The sequence below is a fragment of the Coccinella septempunctata genome, chromosome 3 (assembly GCF_907165205.1).
Source record: "Coccinella septempunctata chromosome 3, icCocSept1.1, whole genome shotgun sequence".
Taxonomy (NCBI): Eukaryota; Metazoa; Arthropoda; class Insecta; order Coleoptera; family Coccinellidae; genus Coccinella; species Coccinella septempunctata.
The window spans coordinates 27,223,899-27,244,974 of record NC_058191.1 but is presented as its reverse complement, the minus strand read 5'-3'; the positions used below and the strand labels follow the sequence as shown (position 1 = coordinate 27,244,974).

Sequence of the window (21,076 nt, the reverse complement as noted above, 5' to 3'; positions counted from 1 at the left end):
AACGACCGATATCATTCTCGTGAGTGTTGTCTTCATTTTTCATTAATTTAAAAATTCCAAGGTTTATTTATGAAATCACCAAGGACCACAACTAATCCACTGGTAGCTATCGATCCAATCTCACTTTGTTATTGTGAATTAAATGTAGATCATATTGATGGCCCCTTGATAGGCTTCTGTGCTGAATTATTTTGATTACGAGATGATTAATGGTATCTATATTTTTTCATTATCACTTGGAATCAGTCGAATTATTTGATGGAATCATTGTGAAATTCGCCATGAAGTAAGAATTTGATAACTGGAAAAACAGATTTTATCTTTTTATATATAAAGAACATCTTTCCGCATTAGGTGGAAATGTGTGAAAATGTCATCGCTAATTCGTTTATTTCTTGTTACTTACTTCCTCCTACTCACTTTATATTTCGGATCTTGTTCTCCTGCCTCCTTCAAAGAGATAACTGAACCCAAGTTCCACCCAGATGTAGGATTGAATATTGTGAGTAAGCTTTCAAATAAATTTTTCCGCTATTTTTTTGTTACCTCCAATCGGAAACGATAGGTAATCAGCCTATATGGCCATATGAAGCTGATAATCTTCGAAACTTGTAATGGGGTCTTTTTCATTAGCGTCCTTTTCAAACACCTTTTAAAACTTGTGGCCAATGCTGATATTCATAAATATAAATACTTAAAAGTATAGAAAAGACTCACCGGTAGATTCGAGTGATTTGGGACAGTCCTATAACATGGGACCCCTCTTGCAGATTTCTTTGTTTCTTACCATTTATGAGTGAAGGGACAAACTTATAAGATTGTGTAGCGTATTTTCGGTTAGTTAAACAATTAATTTCTGTTGAGTTTGCCGCGACCAGAGCGTTTAAATTGACAGGAAAAATGAACGAATTCAGGAGAGGAAAAGCGCGTTTTTTTTGGCCATTATACTTTCTAGTGTCCTGTACATGTGTTTCACTTTGTGCATGTGTATTTTTTTTTCTGGATACGTGGGATATTGGGATATTAGATATGTCATGAAACAAGGTTGTTTACAAATCAAGCGGCAACACGGATCTCATTCATTCATTTTGTTATTTCATAGGGTGACTTGGGACAATGCCAAATAGATGCAAGCGACGCATTGGCAGCAGGAAATATGCCGATTTTTCGCAGGATATTATTATTTACGTTATTTCCACAAAGAAATCACCAAAGAATGAAAGAAATCGAAGTTCCCTTGTTTTGTTTAGTTTTTTTACATTCGAGTTGCAATATATTTTTATATACTTTCGCTGTAATAGGGCTGTATCATTTAATTTCCTTGCCGAATTACAACTATATAATCACAAATTCTAATTTTTAAAAACTATACACCGTCCCAAGTCACCTATTTCATTTGAGAGTTGAGAAATCAATGGATTTTAACTCGTGTCCCAAACCTCCCAACTCGGTGGGTGACTTGGGATAAGTACCGTCAAACGGGGTAAAGTGGATTAAAAATCGAGGTTTTTTAGGAATAAGATTCAAACTATCAGACACTATCAGTGCGAGCGGGCTGGCGATTATAATATAGATTTTATGATCCTTTTGCTATCGATTGGCCTATACACCAAAATTTTTAGCTGCACAGTTTTTGAAATTTTTTTGGTTGAAGTGCGATCCACTTCACCTCGTACTTTTGGGTGGAGTGGAACACATTTTAAAAATCAATGGATATTCACCTTAACTATACGAGGGTGGAATTGGATCAGATGAAATGAAAAAAAAAAATTTTGAGTCCTAAGACCAACAGGTGCTGTGAAAACAAAAAAAATCTTTATTCTTTCTGTGTAAAACTAAACATGTTTTATTTCAAAACAAAATACAATAAACAATGAAAATAAATTTATAACGAACATAAAAACAGTCTTTTGAATGAAGGCACTGGCGCAGCTAGGGAAGTGGGCAACTCCCCCCCAAAGATACCAACAATTCAAATTTCTTTCTAGAACAAACATTGAACGATCGTTTGGTGTAAAGCCCCCCCCCCAAAACAAAATCTTGGCTGCGCCACTGAATGAAGGTATATGAATGTACTCTATACTCTAGTCAGTCTTCGCATATAGGTAGAGATTCAATTTTCTCTTCTTTGGCTTCCAGATTAAAGATGTGCCTGACCACGTTTAACTTGATCTGAAGCAAGTTACACGTGGATTTTGGGAATTATTTGGTGCCTTTTCACAAGAGCTATATCTTCTGCATGCGAATAATATACTAAAAGGGTATTTTTGCGACATGGGCCTTTACGTAAGATGGTCAAACATGACTAAATCATTGGTGATCGACTTCACCCCTCACTTTTGAGTGATGTAACAAATATTTTTTTCCTGAAGAACTGTGGTGGTACATTCGATTTCAAAATGGAGAATATCATTCCAACTAGTTTATACGTAACTTGTAAAAGATTAGGTGAGAATAACTATCGTAGGTATTGCCAAAATATAATTGAAGTTAACAATTGAAAAACTGTTTATTCGAGAGAGTACGAAACTTTTTCTTTTGTGAGAAAACTAACCATCCAAAATTGTATCCAAGGAACTAGTTAGCAATCTTAGGAGGTAGCAGTAGACACAGAGTTTTTTTCGCGGCAATTTAGGGTCTTGTCTACTTGTGTACTCTTGTGTTACGCGATAAAATATGCGGGAAAACACGGTTGATCCACTTCACAGCGCTATATCCACTTCAACCCGTTTGACAGTATATTTAATTTTTTTTTAATTTTATATCCGAATTCTGTAGCATGATATATATCCTAATCAATAGTCTGAATCATTTAGCATATTTGAACCTCTTTCTCACAAGAAAATAGGTCACCATCTTTGAAATATGACAAGTGTAATTTCAAAATCGTCCCAAGTCACCCGAATCTACGGTACTCTGAATATGATGATTAAAAAAATTCATCATAGTTATCGTAAAAGAATGATTTAAATTCAACCGTTAATTTCCTTCTACCTCAGTCTCAATTATTGAAACGCCATGGCTATCCCTTCGAGGCATACACGGTGGTCACTGAAGATGGTTATATGTTGGGATTACACAGGATTCCGTTCGGAGTCCACAATAAAAGTACAGAGTCTGGAAAACCTGTAGCTCTCCTTGTACACGGACTGATGAGCCAGTCCATTGATTTCCTCAATAACGAACCGGAACACAGCCTTGGACTTCTTTTGGCGGATCAAGGTTACGATGTTTGGCTGATAAATTTGAGAGGAAATACTCACTCAAGAAGGCACATCACCTTGGACCCTGACGTGGATAAAGCGAAATTTTGGGATTTTAGGTGAGCTTGAAGTTAGAGAGATTCACCTAATTGTCTCTTGTCTGTTTAAATCTTCCTTCATATCGAAATAATCATTATTTTCCTTCCCTCATCTCTTTATCTGAATTTCTCTCATTCTTCTCATCTTTCTGATACTGCGAATTTCCATCCATTCTTATTTCGTCTTCAGCTGGCATGAATCTGGTATATATGATCTACCTGCAACGATTGATCTAATTTTGAATACCACTGGCCAATCGAAACTGTACTACTTTGGGCATTCGAGAGGAACAACGGCATTTTTCGTAATGGCATCTGAATTACCAGAATACAATCAGAAAATCCGATTGATGACTTCTTTGGCTCCTGTTACCTTCATGGAGAACAATTTGGACAAGGACAAATGGCTTCTAGCAAATTCCATACTAGGATTGCAAGTATGTGATTTAAAATTTTCATCATATTATTATGATATCTAATTCCTTGAAAATTTTATATAGTTATTTTTACATTAGACATAGTGGTTTCGAAGGTAACTAAATTGATGAATTTATTGTGACTGTATATTCATCGCTGAACAAAATAGAGAAGAGAGAAAAACAGAGAAACGGACAATATTTTTTCTAGGAGAACAATCTTGGTGTTCCATAATTGATTATATACCCTTCGATAAAGGTTGGGGTAAAAAATGTGCTTGCTCTATCTTTCACCTTTATTGCATCTCAGTTCCATTACTTCTGCTATGGATATTGTACTTGATGTTAATTCGAATATTCCCAGAAATTGTTCTTCCATCTTTCAACAAACTCAGTTTTAATAAGCGATCATTTTAAACGACTGTTTCCGTAAGAGAAAATACAACTTTATGTTATTGCTCTACAAAAAAATTCAATAACGACGATTGCTCATTTACAATCCATCTTATTTCTCATGGAATTCATCAATTCTTACAGGTTCTACTGCCATTTCATCAATGTCTTCGTGAAAACACGAGTACAACACATATTTATATATTTCCACGAACGCAAAGTAATATCATCAATTTCAAAAGAATTTTTTCATTGTCTATAGATCACTGCCAAGGTATTAAACCTCCACGAGCTGATGTCCCACTCAGACACCCGACTGAAAATTGTCAAAACTTGTTGCTATGAAGGATCTCCATGCCTCAAGGAATGTGAATTGTACTTCGAAAAAAGTTTTGGTGATTCTCCAACAGAATTCAATATGGTGAGTTCGGTCCTGTAAAAAACGTTATATGATTTGTTGTTTATCATGACATTTTTCTCGATTTTTTCAGACTCTTCTTCCTGTCTATCTTTCTAATTCTCCTTCAGGTTTTTCTGTGAAAGATGGATTTCACTATCTGCAGCAGTTCAAAAATGGAGGTGAGTGGCGAGTATTCCAACATTAATTAGTATAAGTACACTATGAAGGCTGATAATCTTCATCACCTCATAAACGAAGCCTATTCAGACACATGACTGCCGATGATATAAAATTAACGAATTTTATTACGATCTGAATCCTCGAACTATCAAACAACCAACATCCGAAGTATGAACAAAAATACCATCACCTCTGATCATAGTGTCGGTCTCATTTGGCCTCGTCGGAGCAACACAATCCAAACCCCGACGAAAATGGAATAAATTGATATTATGTACTCTAAGGCCTAACGCAGACAGAAGGCGTTCTTTAATTGCTTTCTGATAGCACACATACAGCAGTTTTCAGTTCAATTATAGATTTACGTCAAATATCATTTACATAAATTCAATATCTGTCTTAATATTTCAAGGAATTCACAGGAAAGTATTTTGCAGGGCGCTTCCGGCAATATGACTATGGAGTTTTGAAGAATAAAATTAAATATGGCCAGTCGACTCCTCCAGAATATAATTTAACAAATGTCGTAGCCCCAGTCGCGTTGCACTATGCAAGAAATGACCTCGCAACAGGATACAAGGTGAGGAAATAACTGCATATATTCACCAATTCTTTTGCTCCAATATTAGACAGTGGTCCAACTCCAAATTGATCTTCAGTAGCTTTAAATGGTACTGAAGCACATCTTTTGAGTGTGTCACAGCCAACTTAATCACTCAATTACTCAAACGAAATAGGCATTGTGAACTTCATGATAGAATGAATGAACGAGAACAAACTCATTGAAAAATAATTTGCTTGATTTCAGGATGTTGAACATTTGGCTAGGGTTCTTCCAAATTGTATCAACTTGAGGATGGTACCGCTAGAAAAATTCTACCATCTCAACTTTATATGGAGCAATCATGTCAAAACTTTGGTGTATGATGAGATATTCAAAGACTTGACGAAGTACTAGGATATGATAGGAATTTTCTTGATATCTTTAATTTTCATTTACTGGAAAGAGCATTTGAGTATATTATTGTACTCATTATTTTAATCTACTTATTTGTTATGTTTTGAATAAAACAAAGAAATTCGATTTGAATATTTATTTCTTCAATATATAAGCAGATCCGACAGACTTTGTCCTGCCATATTATTCCTAGTGAAATTCTGAGTTTGATCTTTATACAGGGTGCTTCATTGAGAAACGGAAATACTTAACAGGCAAATACTTAAGCTGGCACCGAGGAGATACCGGTATACTTCCTTCATATTTAGCAAACGTGTTTTTTATTCAGAGCTCAAAATGTATTATTCAATGACCGCAAGGAAAAACAAGGTCCGGGTTAACCCAAAATAATGAATCGTTTGAATCCTCGAAATAACACCCTGTGAATCGAAATTTCGAATATCTGTTTCAATATAAGAAATGACAACAGAAAACTTAACTCAGGCGTGTGCTTTAAATTTCCAGGCAGACAGTTTTACTGCACAAATTTTCAACGTAAAAGTGAAATTTTTAAGAACTTGGATTCCTTAAAGTGGTTTGAGGTTACTTTTAACGATGAATTATCAAAACTATTGAATACATGATTATTTTAACACAACTTAGTAATTATTATTACATTGGTTTTCCTTTTTATAGCTGCAGACCATTTCAGTTCCAGAAAAAATTAAGACCCTGTATGTATTTAACTACATACGAAATTGATATTGCTTGGATATTGTTATTGAATGTTGATGAGTATTGAATGAAATATTTTGAAAGAATACAGATATCTATATATGAAAAAACAACACCAAACATTTTCGAAATATTAATACTCAAGTGAAATAACCTAGTAAAATTCTTTAATAGATGGAGAAGCTAGAAAATCATAGAAATTACCAAAATTTCAATGGGAAGTTATTTTAAATTATGTTTTCTCGCCAAAAAATTCTCAAAATCGATAGACAATCTTTCAATCTTAAAAGAGATGGAAATAATTTCGAAATTACAGAACACGTGTCTGACGTTCTTTAGTTGGTAATGTTGAATTATCAATTTTCATAGGGTGTCACAGCCTCCTATCATGAAACACAAGAATCGCCCTTCTTGTATATAGTGTGTACCTATAACCGATATTTTTCAGGCTTGGTTGTATATAATAAATTGATTTCAAAACTGGGAAGATTCCTTGCAGTCAAGGCCATCAAATTATTCATTTCTTCCCATCAGATAGTTCATCAATTATATTGAAACTATTTTTATTATTAGACCTACCTTATAGCCTTTATTACGTTTTGATAGGCAGATGGAAGGAAATTGAGCAAATTAAAAGTTCTGAAATGTCGTTTAGCCGCTCAAACTGTTTAGAATTCAAATTGAATGTTATTATGTATTCAATCCTTCATTCTTGGCAGTTTTTTTCTGGTGCTATACTTATATCCGACTGGAATATGGTGAAATCAGAGAGAATGGCTCAAAAATTAGAGGTTTTTAAAAATGCAAGGCATTATTTTGAACGTTGCAGAACCATTCCCCCAAAAGGCCAAAAATACACTACAATATTCAAAATCAGATTTCATTTGATCATTATCTTTTTTTCCCTACCTGCGTTTTTAGGAAACTTCCTGTACCTATGGAGAGTTTTAACTGAAGGTGAGTTCCTAATTTCTCATTGTTAAATTTGAAACAACAGGATTTGTTATTTCTAAATATTTGTTTATTCCTTAATCTTTATCAGATTCGAGGATCTCAATCTATTGATTGACGAATGATCTCAAATTCTAGTTGATTTCTGCTTCTCTTATTAATTTTGTTTCTACCTCATTATTACGAGTACCTATGTCAGTGAGAAAAGTGGATAGAGATAAGTAAGTGTTTTCGGGATCATAAAATAGAATTATGGAAAAAGCTCCGATAAGTCAATTCAGTACCTAATGGGATTTTATAATCACACATGACACATAATACTGAAAATCTACAGGGTGAACTGTTTTCAGAGGTCGTTTCTCCTTTATCTCCCAGAAGTTATTTAATTACTGGTACATTCCAAAACTAAAAAAGAATTACTTGTTTCGTTTGCACTCATTTTGATCCCCTGACATGTTTTCTTCGTATTTTTAACCAATTTTTGAGCAAGTATCTGCTGAACTAAAGGCTGCTATTACCCAAATAAAATACCGAAAGTACCTACTTTATTTTATTCCCAAGACTTTCGATTTATAATTGAAGGATCGTATTTCAACTTTGATTTTTTCAAAGAAGATGCTCCTCTTTTCTCCGATGCAATCCTTCATTCTAAAAAAAATTAAACTCTCAACTGTAGCTCAGTAACTAAGTGATCGGCCAAACCGGACTCGAGAGAATGTCTATCGGCTTCATCGTTTCGATATGATAAAAAATGTCGTACAAATTCTACAGTCGTAGCCCAAACAGCACCGGTCACCGGTTTACAGCCGACAAAAGACAAATTCCATACTACTACTCTGTAATCTGTGGACAAATTCCATTCCCTATCCACCCCACCAGATGATAAACACATCACATTTCGCACCAAACTTCAAAACAAGTGCCGGTATTTACCAAATCAGACAGTATATTTCACCAATTTTCAACTCTAGTGGTAAACAGCTCATGGAAAACTATCTGATCTGTAATAATCCACCCCGTGACTTGATCAATGAAAGCGTGGCTTTCCACTGGACAAGGGGTAATTATTTATTATTTAATTATATTTTATATTTATATTTATTATTTATTTTATTATATATTCGCCCCTTGTCCAGTGTCCTCTTTCGTTGATCCAGACACTCTATACCGATATTTTTGTTAGTATCATTGCTTCCCCTACATTAATTAAATTATTAAGTCGAGCATGGCCAAAATTGTTTTCTCATCCCACCGCTGTCACCAGTGTAATAATGCACCCCGTGTCTTGATCAATAGAAGAGCAGCTTTCTACTGGACAAAGGGTGATTATTTTTGGATGTTGAGACACAATGAATTGATTACCCTCAGAAAAGAAAAAATGTGGATTCGGCCCTACGCGCGGTGGACAGGTCTTCATGTTATATTTTATATTTATTGGGGAGAAAGTTTAAATGAAACTCCTGGATGAATTTAACAATTGAATCTATTAAAACAAATCAGAACTTCTTTGAATACCCTCAGTTGGGCGATGACCACCTACTTAAATCATCAATTTCTGGAAACAACATACAAGGGAAGTAAAACAACAAACAACAAACAAGATTTTCCATCCTGGGAAAAAAGTGAATTTCCTATAAAAATTTCAAATTCTGTATTCTCGAACAGAATGTCAAAATATTCCTTCGCATTTCAGAGGAACTGCTTATAATCCAATTTCTATAGATTCGATTATACTCAGAAGCTACTACTAGTATTAAGTAAGGTCGTCAATTCCAAGCTTTTTCCATCGGAGGAGTTTTGTTGCTTTGACGAGGTCAAATGAGACGGAAATATAGTCAGTATCTATTCTTCTTTGATGGATCGTTCTCTCTTTCGTTGTCCTGACAATGACAAATTGGCTAGTTCGATACAGATCGTATATTTATATCAGCGGGTGGTATGTATCTGAATTAAATCCTGTTGAAAATTATTTTTCATCACACTACTATACTACATATTACGTTAAATGTTCTGAATAATTCGCCTTTTTTTTAGTTTTTTCCTTATGATGAAACTATTTGTTTGATTATGATTATTTTATTATTGTGAATAAAACTTTCCTTTCGTCCTGTATGTGTTCCTTAAATGAATTAAAAAGGACCTTATTGGGGGCAAAGCAGTCAGAGGCGTCAGGGCGTTATGAATTTGAAGAAGCTCGCTCCTAACATCACGTCAAGACTCTAGTCAGTTTTCATAGAATTGATGCTTTTTTCAGATGAAGTTCCATTGCAATCTATATTGAAATGCTTTCACGTGAATGGCGAGTTCATGGCAGCAGCACTGACAGGTTCGTCCGCGGTGCTTTATGGAGATAGAATTTTGGAATTCTTTCATCATCTAGGAAACCATGAAATTTCTGAACCAGACAACTTGGGTGAAGTATACGAGAAACATGATAAAATTTCGAGAAATATATATATTTTTGCCCAATTGTCTGCTATAGCACGGATCGTCCTGAATTATTTCGAGAATTCTTTTTGTGAGGCGAAGGAAAAATATCATGATGAAAGATACTTATGCGGAATGATTATTCCATGCTGGTTTCCGTTTCATTTGAACATTGCAATGAAAATATGGATTTTCGTCAGTTTCAATTTAATATTTGGTATTTACATACCAACGGCCGCTTTGGGTTATTTTATCGTTTTTGGAGTTTCCAATCTCATTGTTCTGAGAATGAGGAAAATGAAGTATATGTTGCGAAATCTTGATTTCAAGGGCCCTAAGGAAAATATCAGAAAGCAGCTGATACATTGTATCGAATACCATTCTGAAATATGGAAGTAAGTAACTAACTGTTATTCTAACAATAATTATACTACCTACTCACATGGAGATCAGGAATATTTCGTTAATCCTGGGCCAGGATTTCAAAACATCTCTATTCTATTGGCTAATGAAAGCTACGAATTACTGAAACATCTACAGAAAAATCGCAGAGCCTGGAAATCGGTCATAACATGATTAGTACATTTTTTTCCATTTTTGTGTCTGTTTTGCATTACCAACGTTTGTTAATTGTTTTTTTTTCTGATTCCGGACATTAATTATGTTGACAGAACTACAATCAATGTTTTTTTTTTACTTATCAAAGGTTTCCTTTCATGTATTTTTTTTGTAGTTTTTTTATTGTAGGGGGAAACTTTCAAACCTCATTTACACAAAACAAAATGTTACTTATCTGGTTTTGAGAGTAAGCTGACGAAATACGATTTGACAACTCAGCAATTAGGCTCTAGTGCAACGATTACTTACAGACCCCACGTTTTGATCAATTCGAAGGAGATTTCATTAGGTACTATTAATATAAAAAGGCACCCATTTTTTTTTCAGTTTGGTGAGATTGATGAATTATAGCATTGGTATGACCCACTTATGTCAATACGCTTTGATATCAGGCGTCATAGCATTGGTAGAATATCAACTGATTGTGGTGAGTAACAGAAAAGAATTATTGTGTCTATACTGTTTGTATATATACAAACAGTATATATTATGCTCATGTAAGGAATATCAAAATCCGGCAAACTTGGCGCTGCAGGAGCTTGTCGAGCTTCAAACTCGGAAAAGTTGCAAAATCAAGTTCATAAACTTAAAACTACGGACAAAAACTTTTCACTGTAGATGTTGGTCATAAGGGCCTCAGTTTATCTAGGTATAACTGAACTGTTGCATTGTGGTGTATGCAACATATCGCGAATTACACCTCTACTTCATTTATCCTTTTTGAAAATCCCTCCTTCCCAAACCTCAGATCCCAATGCATCAGATGATATGCAGCCAATAAGCATACAGCATACTCCACACTCTATCCAAAATCATCGATAATGTTGTTTAGAAACAAATGCAGAAATATTTGAATCTATTTTCCTTCTCCAACTTTAAACAATGATTCAGTCATTATTAATTGCCCTGAGGAATATACAGGATGGGCAGAATTCGATGTTATTGAATGACAGCTCTGTAACTGGGAGAGGAAGGGGAAATGGAGGTTACATTTTCGTCCTCCATTCTCAAAAGATCGATAATGACCAAAATCGCATACCTCTATCTTCTTTGTTTTCGAGTTATAAGCGAAAACATATTTCTCTACCCTTTTAATTCGTGTCTCTGTCTCTTTGTCGTGAAGAACTCAGTGACGTAGTCAAAGATTTATTTCTGTCCACCACTATTCAAAAAAATAAATTAGATAGGTACTTATACAGACAGATATTATTATATGACTGAAATGGTGCATTGAACAAATCGACTACGACACTGAATCTAAGTATATCTAAGTAGATACTAATAAATAAAATCGGAATTTCAGCATGTATGTCCGTCTGAGTTTTTGGATTATTTTCATGTTATCTAAATCAAATCATGTCTTTATAAAAAAATATCTGCCTCCCTATTTATGGAACTTAGGCTGTTGTAAAGAGGACTGTTCGATGAAGGCTTTAAAATATATTTTTCTTTCTACCATTCCGCGACCATCCTGAAAAAAGTGGTAAGGTAAAGAAAATTCATCCAGCGGAGCAGGGAGACACACACAGCTAGTTATGTAGATATACATTAAATAGTGAATATTGATTGTTACATTATTTGATTCTCGATACTCGATAGTACTAAAACTATACGAGTCAGAGGCACCAATGGAAAAAGTCGAAAAGTACCGTCAAACGGGGTGAAGTGGATATAGCGGGGTGAAGTGGATCAACCGTGTTTTCCCGCATATTTTATCGCGTAACTCATAGACAAGACCCTAAATTGCCGCGAAAAAAACTCTGTGTCTACAGTTACCTTCTAAGATTGCTAACTCGTGCCTTGGATACAATTCTGGATGGTTAGTTTTCTCACAAAAAAAAAGTTTCGTACTCGAATAAACAGTTTTTCAATTGTTCAACTTCAATTATATATTTGGCAATAACTACGATAGTTATTCTCACCTAAACTTTTACAAGTTACGTATAAACTAGTTGAAATTATATTCCCCATTTTGAAATCAAATGTACCACCACAGTTCTTTAGGAAAAAAAAAATTTGTTACATCACTCAAAAGTGAGGGGTGAAGTCGATCACCAATGATTTAGTCATGTTTGACCATGTTGCGTATATAGGCCCATGTCGCAGAAGTATTTTAGTATATCCGCATGCAGAGGATATAGCTCTTGTGAAAAGGTCACAAATAATTCGCAAAATCCACCTGAAGCAAGTTACACGTGGCCGGCACATCTTTACTCTGGAAGCCAAAGAAGAGAGAATTGAATATCAAACTATATGAAGACTGACTAGAGTATAGAGTACATTCATATACCTTCATTCAGTGGCGCAGCCAATATTTTGTTTGGGAGGGGGGGGGCATTACACCGAACGATCGTGCAAATTTTGTACTAAAAAAATTTGAATTGATGGTATCTTTGGGGGGGAGTTGCCCACTCCTCTAGCTGCGCCAGTGCCTTCATTCAAAATACTGTTTTTATGTTCGTTAGAAATTTATTTTCGTTGTATATTGTATTTTGTTTTGAAACAAAACATGTTTAGTTTTACACAGAAATAATGAAGAGTTATTTATTTTTTCAATGGTTCTAGTTCTGATTTCATAGCACCTGTTGGTCTTAGGACTCAAAATAGATTTTTTTTCATTTCATCTGATCCACTTCCACCCTCGTATAGTTAAAAAGAATATCCATTGATTTTCAAAATGTGATCCACTTCACCCCAAAGTACGGGGTGAAGTGGATCGCACTTCAACCAAAAAAATTTCAAAAACTGTGCAGCCAAAAATTTTGATAAATAAGTCAATCGATAGCAAAAGTATCATAGAATCTATATTATGAACGCCAGTCGTTCGCACTGAAATTTTGAATCTTATTCCTAAAAAATCTCGATTTTTGATCCACTTCACCCAGTTTGACGGTAACGTCGGTAACTTTCACATCATAACTTGAAAACAGACTTAGGTAGAGGATTTCTCTTGAAAATCGACATCGAAAATGTGTTATACTTTTCTCCCTATCCTATCGAATTTTGCCAGCCATGTAACATCTGCTGAATGTTTTTTCAGCAGAGTTTTTGTCATATATGTATGCCTATTTTTTAGTCATCCAATATGGTAACTGGAATTTCACAACTTCTCATACTTATAATTGGTGAATTCATGGTATGTTCCGCGGGCCAAAATCTTGAGGATGAGGTAAATATTTCTTTTTTATTTCATTTATCACGCGAACCTTTATAACCTTGTAACTAATTCGAGAATGACCAGAAAAAATATCCTTTCTGCATTTGTTATAGGTATTTCAGGATACTTTTCGTATTTTTTAGAGGGAGGCAATGGCGGCTTCTCTTTACCTGACACCTTGGTACAAATTACCTCCCGAACTACGGAGCACTTTCACAATATTTTTGGCAAAAATGCAAATGCCGCTGCATTTTGAAGCAAAACCAATTATTCACCTCAACTATGAGTTTCTAATGAAGGTAGGCTATAAGAAACAATTAAAATAGAATTAGAAATAGATTATCATATACTAGCTTCCCTTTCCGGCTTTGCACGGGTGGCATAACCATAGAAAAAATGGGACAACCGATCCTCGGTTTCTGCTTTACGGGATCTTCTTTTTCTTTGTCACTTAATTCCGCTAAACCTGGACAAATATCTAACGTGCGTTCAAAAAAATTCGTCGTCAAGTAGGCTATGGACTTTTGTAGGTTGATTTTCTGTGACTGAACGTAATTCTTTCCTTACATCACACTCATCAGTCATCACAGCCAAATGTAAACATTGATGACATTAACCTATTTATCGTAATTTTGTATGAAAAGGCAATTTCTCAGAAAAAATTACTTGCACATTCAATAATGATTTATTAGCATTTTTTCATTGAATTACAATAATCCAAATAATCTGAGGCGATTGGAAAAATTAACCCGAGTTCATAAGTCAAAGACATGAATCTTGAACGAATCAAGTATTATGGTTTTTGTACTTACAATTATGTGAAAAGGTTGTACCTATTACAGTAGGCAATAGAAATAAATCACACTAAGAACCTCAGAATATGTTTATTTCTCAATGAATAAAATATTGAATTGACGTTGACAGTGAAAATCCATAACCAGAGGCAGTCTCTGCCATAACTGAAGAAACTGAATTAGCACAAGCTAAGAACTACGTTTAGATACGCAATATCGATGTTTAAAATTCCATAGCCTACTTGACGACGAATTTTTTTGAACGCACGTTATGTGTTCGAGAATTAGTTCTAGCAATTGACAACATTTGCAAAATCCACATAAAATATACTCTATGATTGCTCGATCTGACGGAGGAAAAAGTAAGACATTTTTTGTTTCCTTACGACTCTTTTGAAATATTTTGTTGTATAAACCTTGTCCCCACCATAACGAACACACCAAAAAAAGGATTATATAATTTGGTGCGGTAGTTTGAAAGTGATGCGCTTACATAGTTTTCATAATTTCTATTTTATTTATATAGATAAGCCAATAGATGTATTAAATCGAGTTTTAGAATGTTTTTCCACGATGGTTTCATAAAGCTTGATCGGGAAATCAACGCTTATTGATTGACGAATAGATGTCAATTTGTTTTCAATGGATAATTCAGTCATGATCATTTAGAATATCATATCCCATTAAATTATGACCTTTATACGTCCATTCAATAATTCTCAATTGCTACTTCTTCAATATATTCAGAAATGAAAAGGTTTCAGTGATTTCGTTTCAGAAATTGAGTGACTGTCAAATCGTTGATCGGACAATCAAAGTTTCATGAAACCCGCTGTTATACTCAGGAATGCGTAACGGATTATTTAATTTGTTTCAGGTTTTGAAAGGGTCTTACACTTTCCTAATGTTCCTGCAGAAAAAATCTTCACAAACATCTACATATAGGTGAATAAGAGAACGAATGCAGAAACACAATTTTATTTGAAAACATCTGATTAATGTATTTAGGTTTATAATTCGCGTAGGTACTTAATTTTTGAAGGAATAAAAGGAAATTACATCATTTCATTAAATGCAATTTATTGAAAGAAGCCTTCGGATGACCTGCTAAATATACGAATGAAAAAATTGTTGGAGATCAAGTGGTTCTTTTGTTTGTGTTTACAAGTTCGATTCCACGAAGAATTGTCATCTTCTCAAACTTGTTCAGAAAAATTACATGCTTTTCACGACAGATCGATGAAAAGTCTCATCAGTACAGGTAAATTACGGAGGATATAATATACCGAATATCAATTTCAACTAAAGATTGAGTGGCATGAAACACTAAACCAGTTTTTTGAATACCTACTGATGACTATGCAGATTCAAAAACATTGCAAGGATAACTTAGTGACAAACCTAATTATTAATTTATTTCGTTATTTTTCGTGCTGGGAATTGAAGGGAGGAAAATAGTTATGCATGTGTACGGAAACTAAACAGAGTTCTATTTGTGGAAACACCTACAGATATGAAAAATGTTGAAATTAATGCCTTAAGAGGGGTCTACACCGTTTAAGTGGTCAGTTCAAAAAGAAAAAAATATCTTACGTCAGAAACCACTAATTTATATGGTGTTTTCATTATAATTCAATTCAATCAGTTAGCCATCTCGGAAAGTCAGAAATTTTTTCATTCGTCAAATGGAAAAAAATAAAAAAAAAATTTCCTTGAGGAACAAAGATTTATTCATATTATTAACTTTCCGAGGTGCAATTATCTCTTCTATGTATTTCCACATGAAAAAATTTCTCGAAAAGTCTCGCCATTGGCTAGAATTCGTATCCTGGTGAAATTGAAAAAAGACGTTCGTTAAGTGCTGTCACCTTTTCGACGAAAATGGAAACAATTGTAATATCCGTAACTTTTACTTATCGTTCGATTTTTCTGGCAACACCCCACATTCAGGTAGTCTTTCCCCTTTTACGCCTTATACGGATGGCGAAAAAATCCCGTGGTATAAACTCCTCTTAATTCTTATATATGTAATTTACATCAGTAATATTATTTGTAGTTAGAAAAGACTTCTACATGTATACAACTCTAATAACTTTCTTCTTCATTAACTACTTATGTAGAAATTGTAGAATATTCATGTGTAGGCCGATCCATTCGAAATATGTTGTTCCATTTCCTTAAATTGAACCAAATAAACTAAGTAAGTTGATAATCCAGCAACCATCTGAAATAAAAAGAAAATGATACACTATACTTAAATAACGAGTGCATCACAAGGAAGTGATTCCAAAATCACATAAGTATTTGATTATTGCTATGCGAATTGATAATGAATTTTGAATGAAAGCTTCAATATGATTAATATAGTAGCTTTCGATCACCTTAGCCAGTTCCAGAAAATTTATGCTAACAAGCTGATATTTTTCAATCCCCTCATTGATAAATTAGAACGAAATCATAAATGCATTCGTCTAAAAATTCACTTATGTCTCGTTCATCATATAATGATTTTTATTGACTTTCGCATTCTGACCAACAAGCCGGATATTTCGCCTTATTTGCTTAAAAAAATTATTCTAGATACTGCAAATGTTCTGCAATAAATGAATGTCCTAACAAAAACTCATACAACACTTCTGTTATGGTAAGATTAGGCAATACTTTCTATAAACATAGATTTATACATATAATAATTTCGAAAAGCATGTAGGCTAATTTTTTCTTGAACTTACAGACTCCCTACAATATTGAGTAAGTACTCATTTTGGTCATTGATTTAATTGAATCTTGAAAGTGTTTTTCAGAATAAGATATTAACAATTTTGTCTTTTTCTCACATCATTGTCCATTGAAAAAGAATTTTCAAGAACTTACAGAATAAATAAATGTCCAGTCTAGATTGAAGATTCCATACAATGAAAATTTGGAATTGTTGAATTTCGAATTGAGCAGGAACAATTCCACCTGAAAAAAACGATCATCTTCTCAAAAACATACCATTGATTAAATGGTAGACAATTTTCAAGTGATAGGTATAAAAGTAAGAATAAAACAATATAAGTATATATAAGTATAATGCATAATATTGTATCTAATAAATTCTACTCACGCTCTTGTAAGGCAGATTTTTTCGCCCTATTTTCGTTCCAACGTTGTAAATATTCTCAACTGCTAGACGACTCTGAAATAATGAGAATACGAGAAGATATTATAATTTGCAGGTAAAACTTTCATAATGCATACCAGTTAAGAAATATAACATGGAAAATTCAGAAAATACAAAATATTCATTGATATTTAATTCAGATAATTTGGGCATTAAGGGTATTCTATCAAGTATCTGTATGTCAGAACCTTTCTTCGATATGTTAATAGCCCATCAGACTCATGCAGACGAAATCTAAACTCATGTGTGGACAGGATCTCATTACAGATCTCAGGGCCGCGCCTAGCCAAAGATGCGCCCCTGGGCTAATAATATAAATCCGCCCCTTTTTGTTATTCCTTACAGTGAAAGTTTAAATAATCATTAATAGAAATTTTTTTTATTCAGTTTTGGAAACCGGATGTTTTTTACTTTTTTGACATCTTCGGATAAAAACTTTAATTTTAAAAAAATTCCTCTTTATTTCCAACGAGGTAGGTAAATGTTGTTTTTTGTGGGAAAAATAAAACGAAATGAATGAATAATTGTTCTCATACTCCATATTTGAACTCAACACAGATAATATTATATGATTTTCACAAATTGAGTTGACACGACACGTGTTGCGCTATTACAATATTCACCCACCTGAAAATGCTATCACTTTCCTCAAATTATCAGCATATGAGTTCTGACTGCCAAAAGGCTTTTTATCACTACTAAAAGAAGGAAATATTTTTATTCAGTGAAGAAACAATAATATGAATTTGTGCTGCGTCACACTATATAGAAATTATAAATCAGAACTGCACCATAAATATTTAAAATAAGATAATATATCATCTTCCTGTTATTTGTGGAATCATTTACGGCAGTACGATAGTATAATGTATAATGAATCTATAACTCACCTTAATTGAATATTAGAACTAATTTAATTCAGTCTCAAAACAGTGTACCTATACAACGGTTTGCAGTGCAAAATCTAAGTAGGATTCACGGTGCACTTTTATTTGTGAATAACCCATACCTGGTCGGCATTAGGGGAGGCATTTTAAGCTTGCGCGAAAAAAATTCGCGTGTAAAAAATTCCTAGCATCAAATGTATATCTAGTCGGAAGCCAATGCACAAATTTTTCTAATATCCGAAATCATCAAAGGCGCCGCCGTCCTATCAAAATCGTAAATATATCAGTCGACCCCTCACGGTAGTGGACACTTTTTTTACAACTTATTTTGGATATAACTTATCGAGTTTGTCAGCATTCTCTTTCATGAGTGTTATCCCATTACCGATCGTTTTTTGATTTCGAGGGGGCTCCTTTGATATTTCAGAAAGGATTTTTATTTTCAATTCTCCAATCCAATCACATAATTGTTTCCGGAAAGGGGTGCAAGATACAACCATATTCCATTCTGTAGAAATATGCGTGGGCCTCATAAATTTTCGAGATTCATATTATTTTATGCATCAATTATCAAAAAATAATTTTCGGATGATACTAGAATTGTGCGAAATTTATTTCTGGAATATGATTAATGAAAGACACGTTTATGTAATGCCACCGGGTTGCCTATGGCGCCCCTAAAGACTCGGCGCCCCTGGGCCCTGCCCATCTTGCCCCTGAGGGCGGCGCGGCCCTGACAGATCTCATGAACAAGCACAATGTTAGCTGTATTCGGGTTCGGCTTTTGGACGGTCCGAGGATGGTTCTAGAACTGCGCAGAGGATTTTATACTAGGGCGCAACAGTTTTGCGCAGTCCTAGAACAATTCTCGGACCGTCCAAAAGCCGAACCCGAATACAGCTAATATCTTACACGCCGCTGGCCCCTACTCAATTGTGGTTGTTCGGCAGATCTGTTTGTCCTCAACTTGAAGCTATGCATCCTATTCCAAATTGTTTGACGAGAAACTATCCTACCGATGCGATAGCTTGCGGGAGGAGGGGGTGCAGTTATCCGAATTAGCCAGTCTTGTGCAGCGGCTTTAGCTCTTGCTCTTCCACCCCCATGACTATATGCAGCACTTCCACTAGTACTAACTTGACTGTGAAACTTGCAACCTTCGTTTAATCAACGTACTAACTGTTGAAGTTAAAAGGCTTCAAAACGCATGTTGAACTCGAGAAAATTAATCAAATATAACACAACACCGAACACCTGATGAGTTGAAATAGCCCAATATCGCACATGTAAGAAATGAGTTTCTTGTAATTTTTTGGTAAAGCAATTTTATGCCAGGGCATCTATATTTTGTCTATTGTATAACGCCAACAGACGCGTCTCCATTTGGTCAATACGAAGATTACGAAGAGTAATTTTCTCACGAATATCCATTTCATTTTTGAGCAGTATATTTTGAATTTCGAGTAATTTGTACATTAGGATGATGACTGTAGTGAATTAACGAATAACGAAAAAATTAAACAGATTATTAACTCGAAAAGACTCACCTGTCTATCAGTTTCCACATTATGCCAGATGATAAGTGAAACCATAGTTATTTCGGAAAAAAACCAAAAAAAAGTGAAAACACAAATGGCTATATATAGCAAAGAGGTATCGTGGTAAATTTCCGCATTCATTTGCGAATATAACGACATCAGCACGGTTATGAAGAGATAAAAGCTTTTTGCCATTATTGCGAGAGAAAAAATCCTTGCAAACTCTGAAAAAAGTGATCGGGTCCCTCGGTTGTATTCTACAAGACTTTTCAATGTAGAATAAGATGGATTTATGTATCTGAAGCAATTATTCAAAATTCTGAAATTATGGCACACAATCGATTGGAATGTCACGTAGAATTGTTGAAGTTCCAAACTTATAAAAAAGTGGAAATAGAAGGAAGAGGTCACAAGTAAGGACTTCCAAGAGTACTTAATATAATAACACATAACCATCTCGGTTATGGTTAAAAAATTGATCATCACTACAACAAAGATGAGCCAGAATAAATCCAAAGATTTTCGTCGTACCATCTTCCTTATGCATAAATATTTTTGCCTTATCTCGAGCTTTTTCATATTTTCCATGAGTATTTCAATGCTTTCAGATTCTCTGTACGTCACAAGTATTGCTGTCCAAGAATGGACAAAAAGACACACTTTATATATGGAAATAAGTGCCCTATCTAAATTCGTTTTAGTAGTTTCCTCCTTAATTGGCAAATTCACCGAACTCAAAAGGAATAACAGGAAACAAAATATTGAACGTATTCTGTTCTTGTTATATTTAAAACTGTTTCTTCTTGGGTCATACACAAATCTTGGCAATACCAGTAAATATGACCATACTTTGAAAACGACATTCATTGAACTGAAAGTACTACCTTCTACAGGGTAATTCATTGTGAAGGGGAAAGTCTAAGTTTTAGGTATGAGTAGAAACAAAAGTGAATCAATCGAAGCTAGGAAATGAATGATCATTTCGAATTATTGGATGTCATGTTCAGTAATGGATTGGATTTTTGATATGAACAGACAGCTTCTACTTACTTTCCTACAGGAAATAATAATTGTCCCCATGTTGTCATACAAAGCCAATCGATTTGGAATTCAAACCGGATAAGCTGATTCGATTTTTTTAAATCGAACTACACTGCGCAAAAAAATTAACGCACA

The 21,076-nt window shown here is 34.4% G+C and overlaps 3 protein-coding genes across 4 annotated transcripts; 2 read left to right on the top strand and 1 right to left on the bottom strand.

Annotated features, from left to right (window-relative positions):
- Positions 1–343: 343 nt before the first annotated feature.
- Positions 344–5,774, top strand: LOC123309338 (lipase 3-like). The gene is made up of 7 exons (XM_044892407.1): positions 344–502; positions 3,000–3,322; positions 3,492–3,738; positions 4,373–4,531; positions 4,602–4,689; positions 5,128–5,270; positions 5,499–5,774. Exons 1-7 carry the CDS (start codon positions 371–373, stop codon positions 5,646–5,648), a joined length of 1,242 nt encoding a protein of 413 aa, XP_044748342.1. The 5' UTR covers positions 344–370; the 3' UTR covers positions 5,649–5,774.
- Positions 5,775–10,665: 4,891 nt separating this feature from the next.
- LOC123310546 lies at positions 10,666–15,274 on the top strand. The gene is made up of 4 exons (XM_044894059.1): positions 10,666–10,785; positions 13,435–13,527; positions 13,659–13,814; positions 15,187–15,274. The coding sequence occupies exons 1-4, from the start codon at positions 10,699–10,701 to the stop codon at positions 15,256–15,258; spliced, it is 408 nt and encodes a 135-aa protein (XP_044749994.1). The 5' UTR covers positions 10,666–10,698; the 3' UTR covers positions 15,259–15,274.
- A 1,065-nt stretch (positions 15,275–16,339) lies between these two features.
- LOC123310172 (gustatory and pheromone receptor 39a-like) lies at positions 16,340–21,048 on the bottom strand. Of its 2 annotated transcripts, none has more exons than XM_044893585.1 (4): positions 20,951–21,048; positions 17,419–17,490; positions 17,184–17,273; positions 16,340–16,533 (listed from the first exon to the last, which is right to left on the bottom strand). In XM_044893585.1, exons 1-4 carry the CDS (start codon positions 20,978–20,980, stop codon positions 16,444–16,446), a joined length of 282 nt encoding a protein of 93 aa, XP_044749520.1. In that variant the 5' UTR covers positions 20,981–21,048; the 3' UTR covers positions 16,340–16,443. The 2 variants fall into 2 exon arrangements, with proteins under 2 accessions (XP_044749520.1, XP_044749519.1); XM_044893584.1 differs by lacking the exon at positions 20,951–21,048 and adding an exon at positions 19,910–20,015.
- Positions 21,049–21,076: the final 28 nt, after the last annotated feature.

Excerpts from the sequence above, each read along its gene's own strand:
- LOC123309338 (XM_044892407.1), top strand. The coding sequence starts at position 371 with ATGTCATCGCTAATTCGTTTATTTCTTGTTACTTACTTCCTCCTACTC. Across the intron at positions 3,739-4,372 it reads ATTCCATACTAGGATTGCAA|ATCACTGCCAAGGTATTAAA; the intron begins GTATGTGATTTA and ends CATTGTCTATAG. Across the intron at positions 5,271-5,498 it reads ACCTCGCAACAGGATACAAG|GATGTTGAACATTTGGCTAG; the intron begins GTGAGGAAATAA and ends GCTTGATTTCAG.
- LOC123310546 (XM_044894059.1), top strand. The coding sequence starts at position 10,699 with ATGAATTATAGCATTGGTATGACCCACTTATGTCAATACGCTTTGATA. Across the intron at positions 10,786-13,434 it reads TAGAATATCAACTGATTGTG|TCATCCAATATGGTAACTGG; the intron begins GTGAGTAACAGA and ends CCTATTTTTTAG. Across the intron at positions 13,815-15,186 it reads ACTATGAGTTTCTAATGAAG|GTTTTGAAAGGGTCTTACAC; the intron begins GTAGGCTATAAG and ends AATTTGTTTCAG.
- LOC123310172 (XM_044893584.1), bottom strand. The coding sequence starts at position 19,954 with ATGGTTTCACTTATCATCTGGCATAATGTGGAAACTGATAGACAG. Across the intron at positions 17,274-17,418 it reads AAAATCTGCCTTACAAGAGC|GTGGAATTGTTCCTGCTCAA; the intron begins GTGAGTAGAATT and ends CGTTTTTTTCAG. Across the intron at positions 16,534-17,183 it reads ACTGGACATTTATTTATTCT|ATGGTTGCTGGATTATCAAC; the intron begins GTAAGTTCTTGA and ends TTTTTATTTCAG.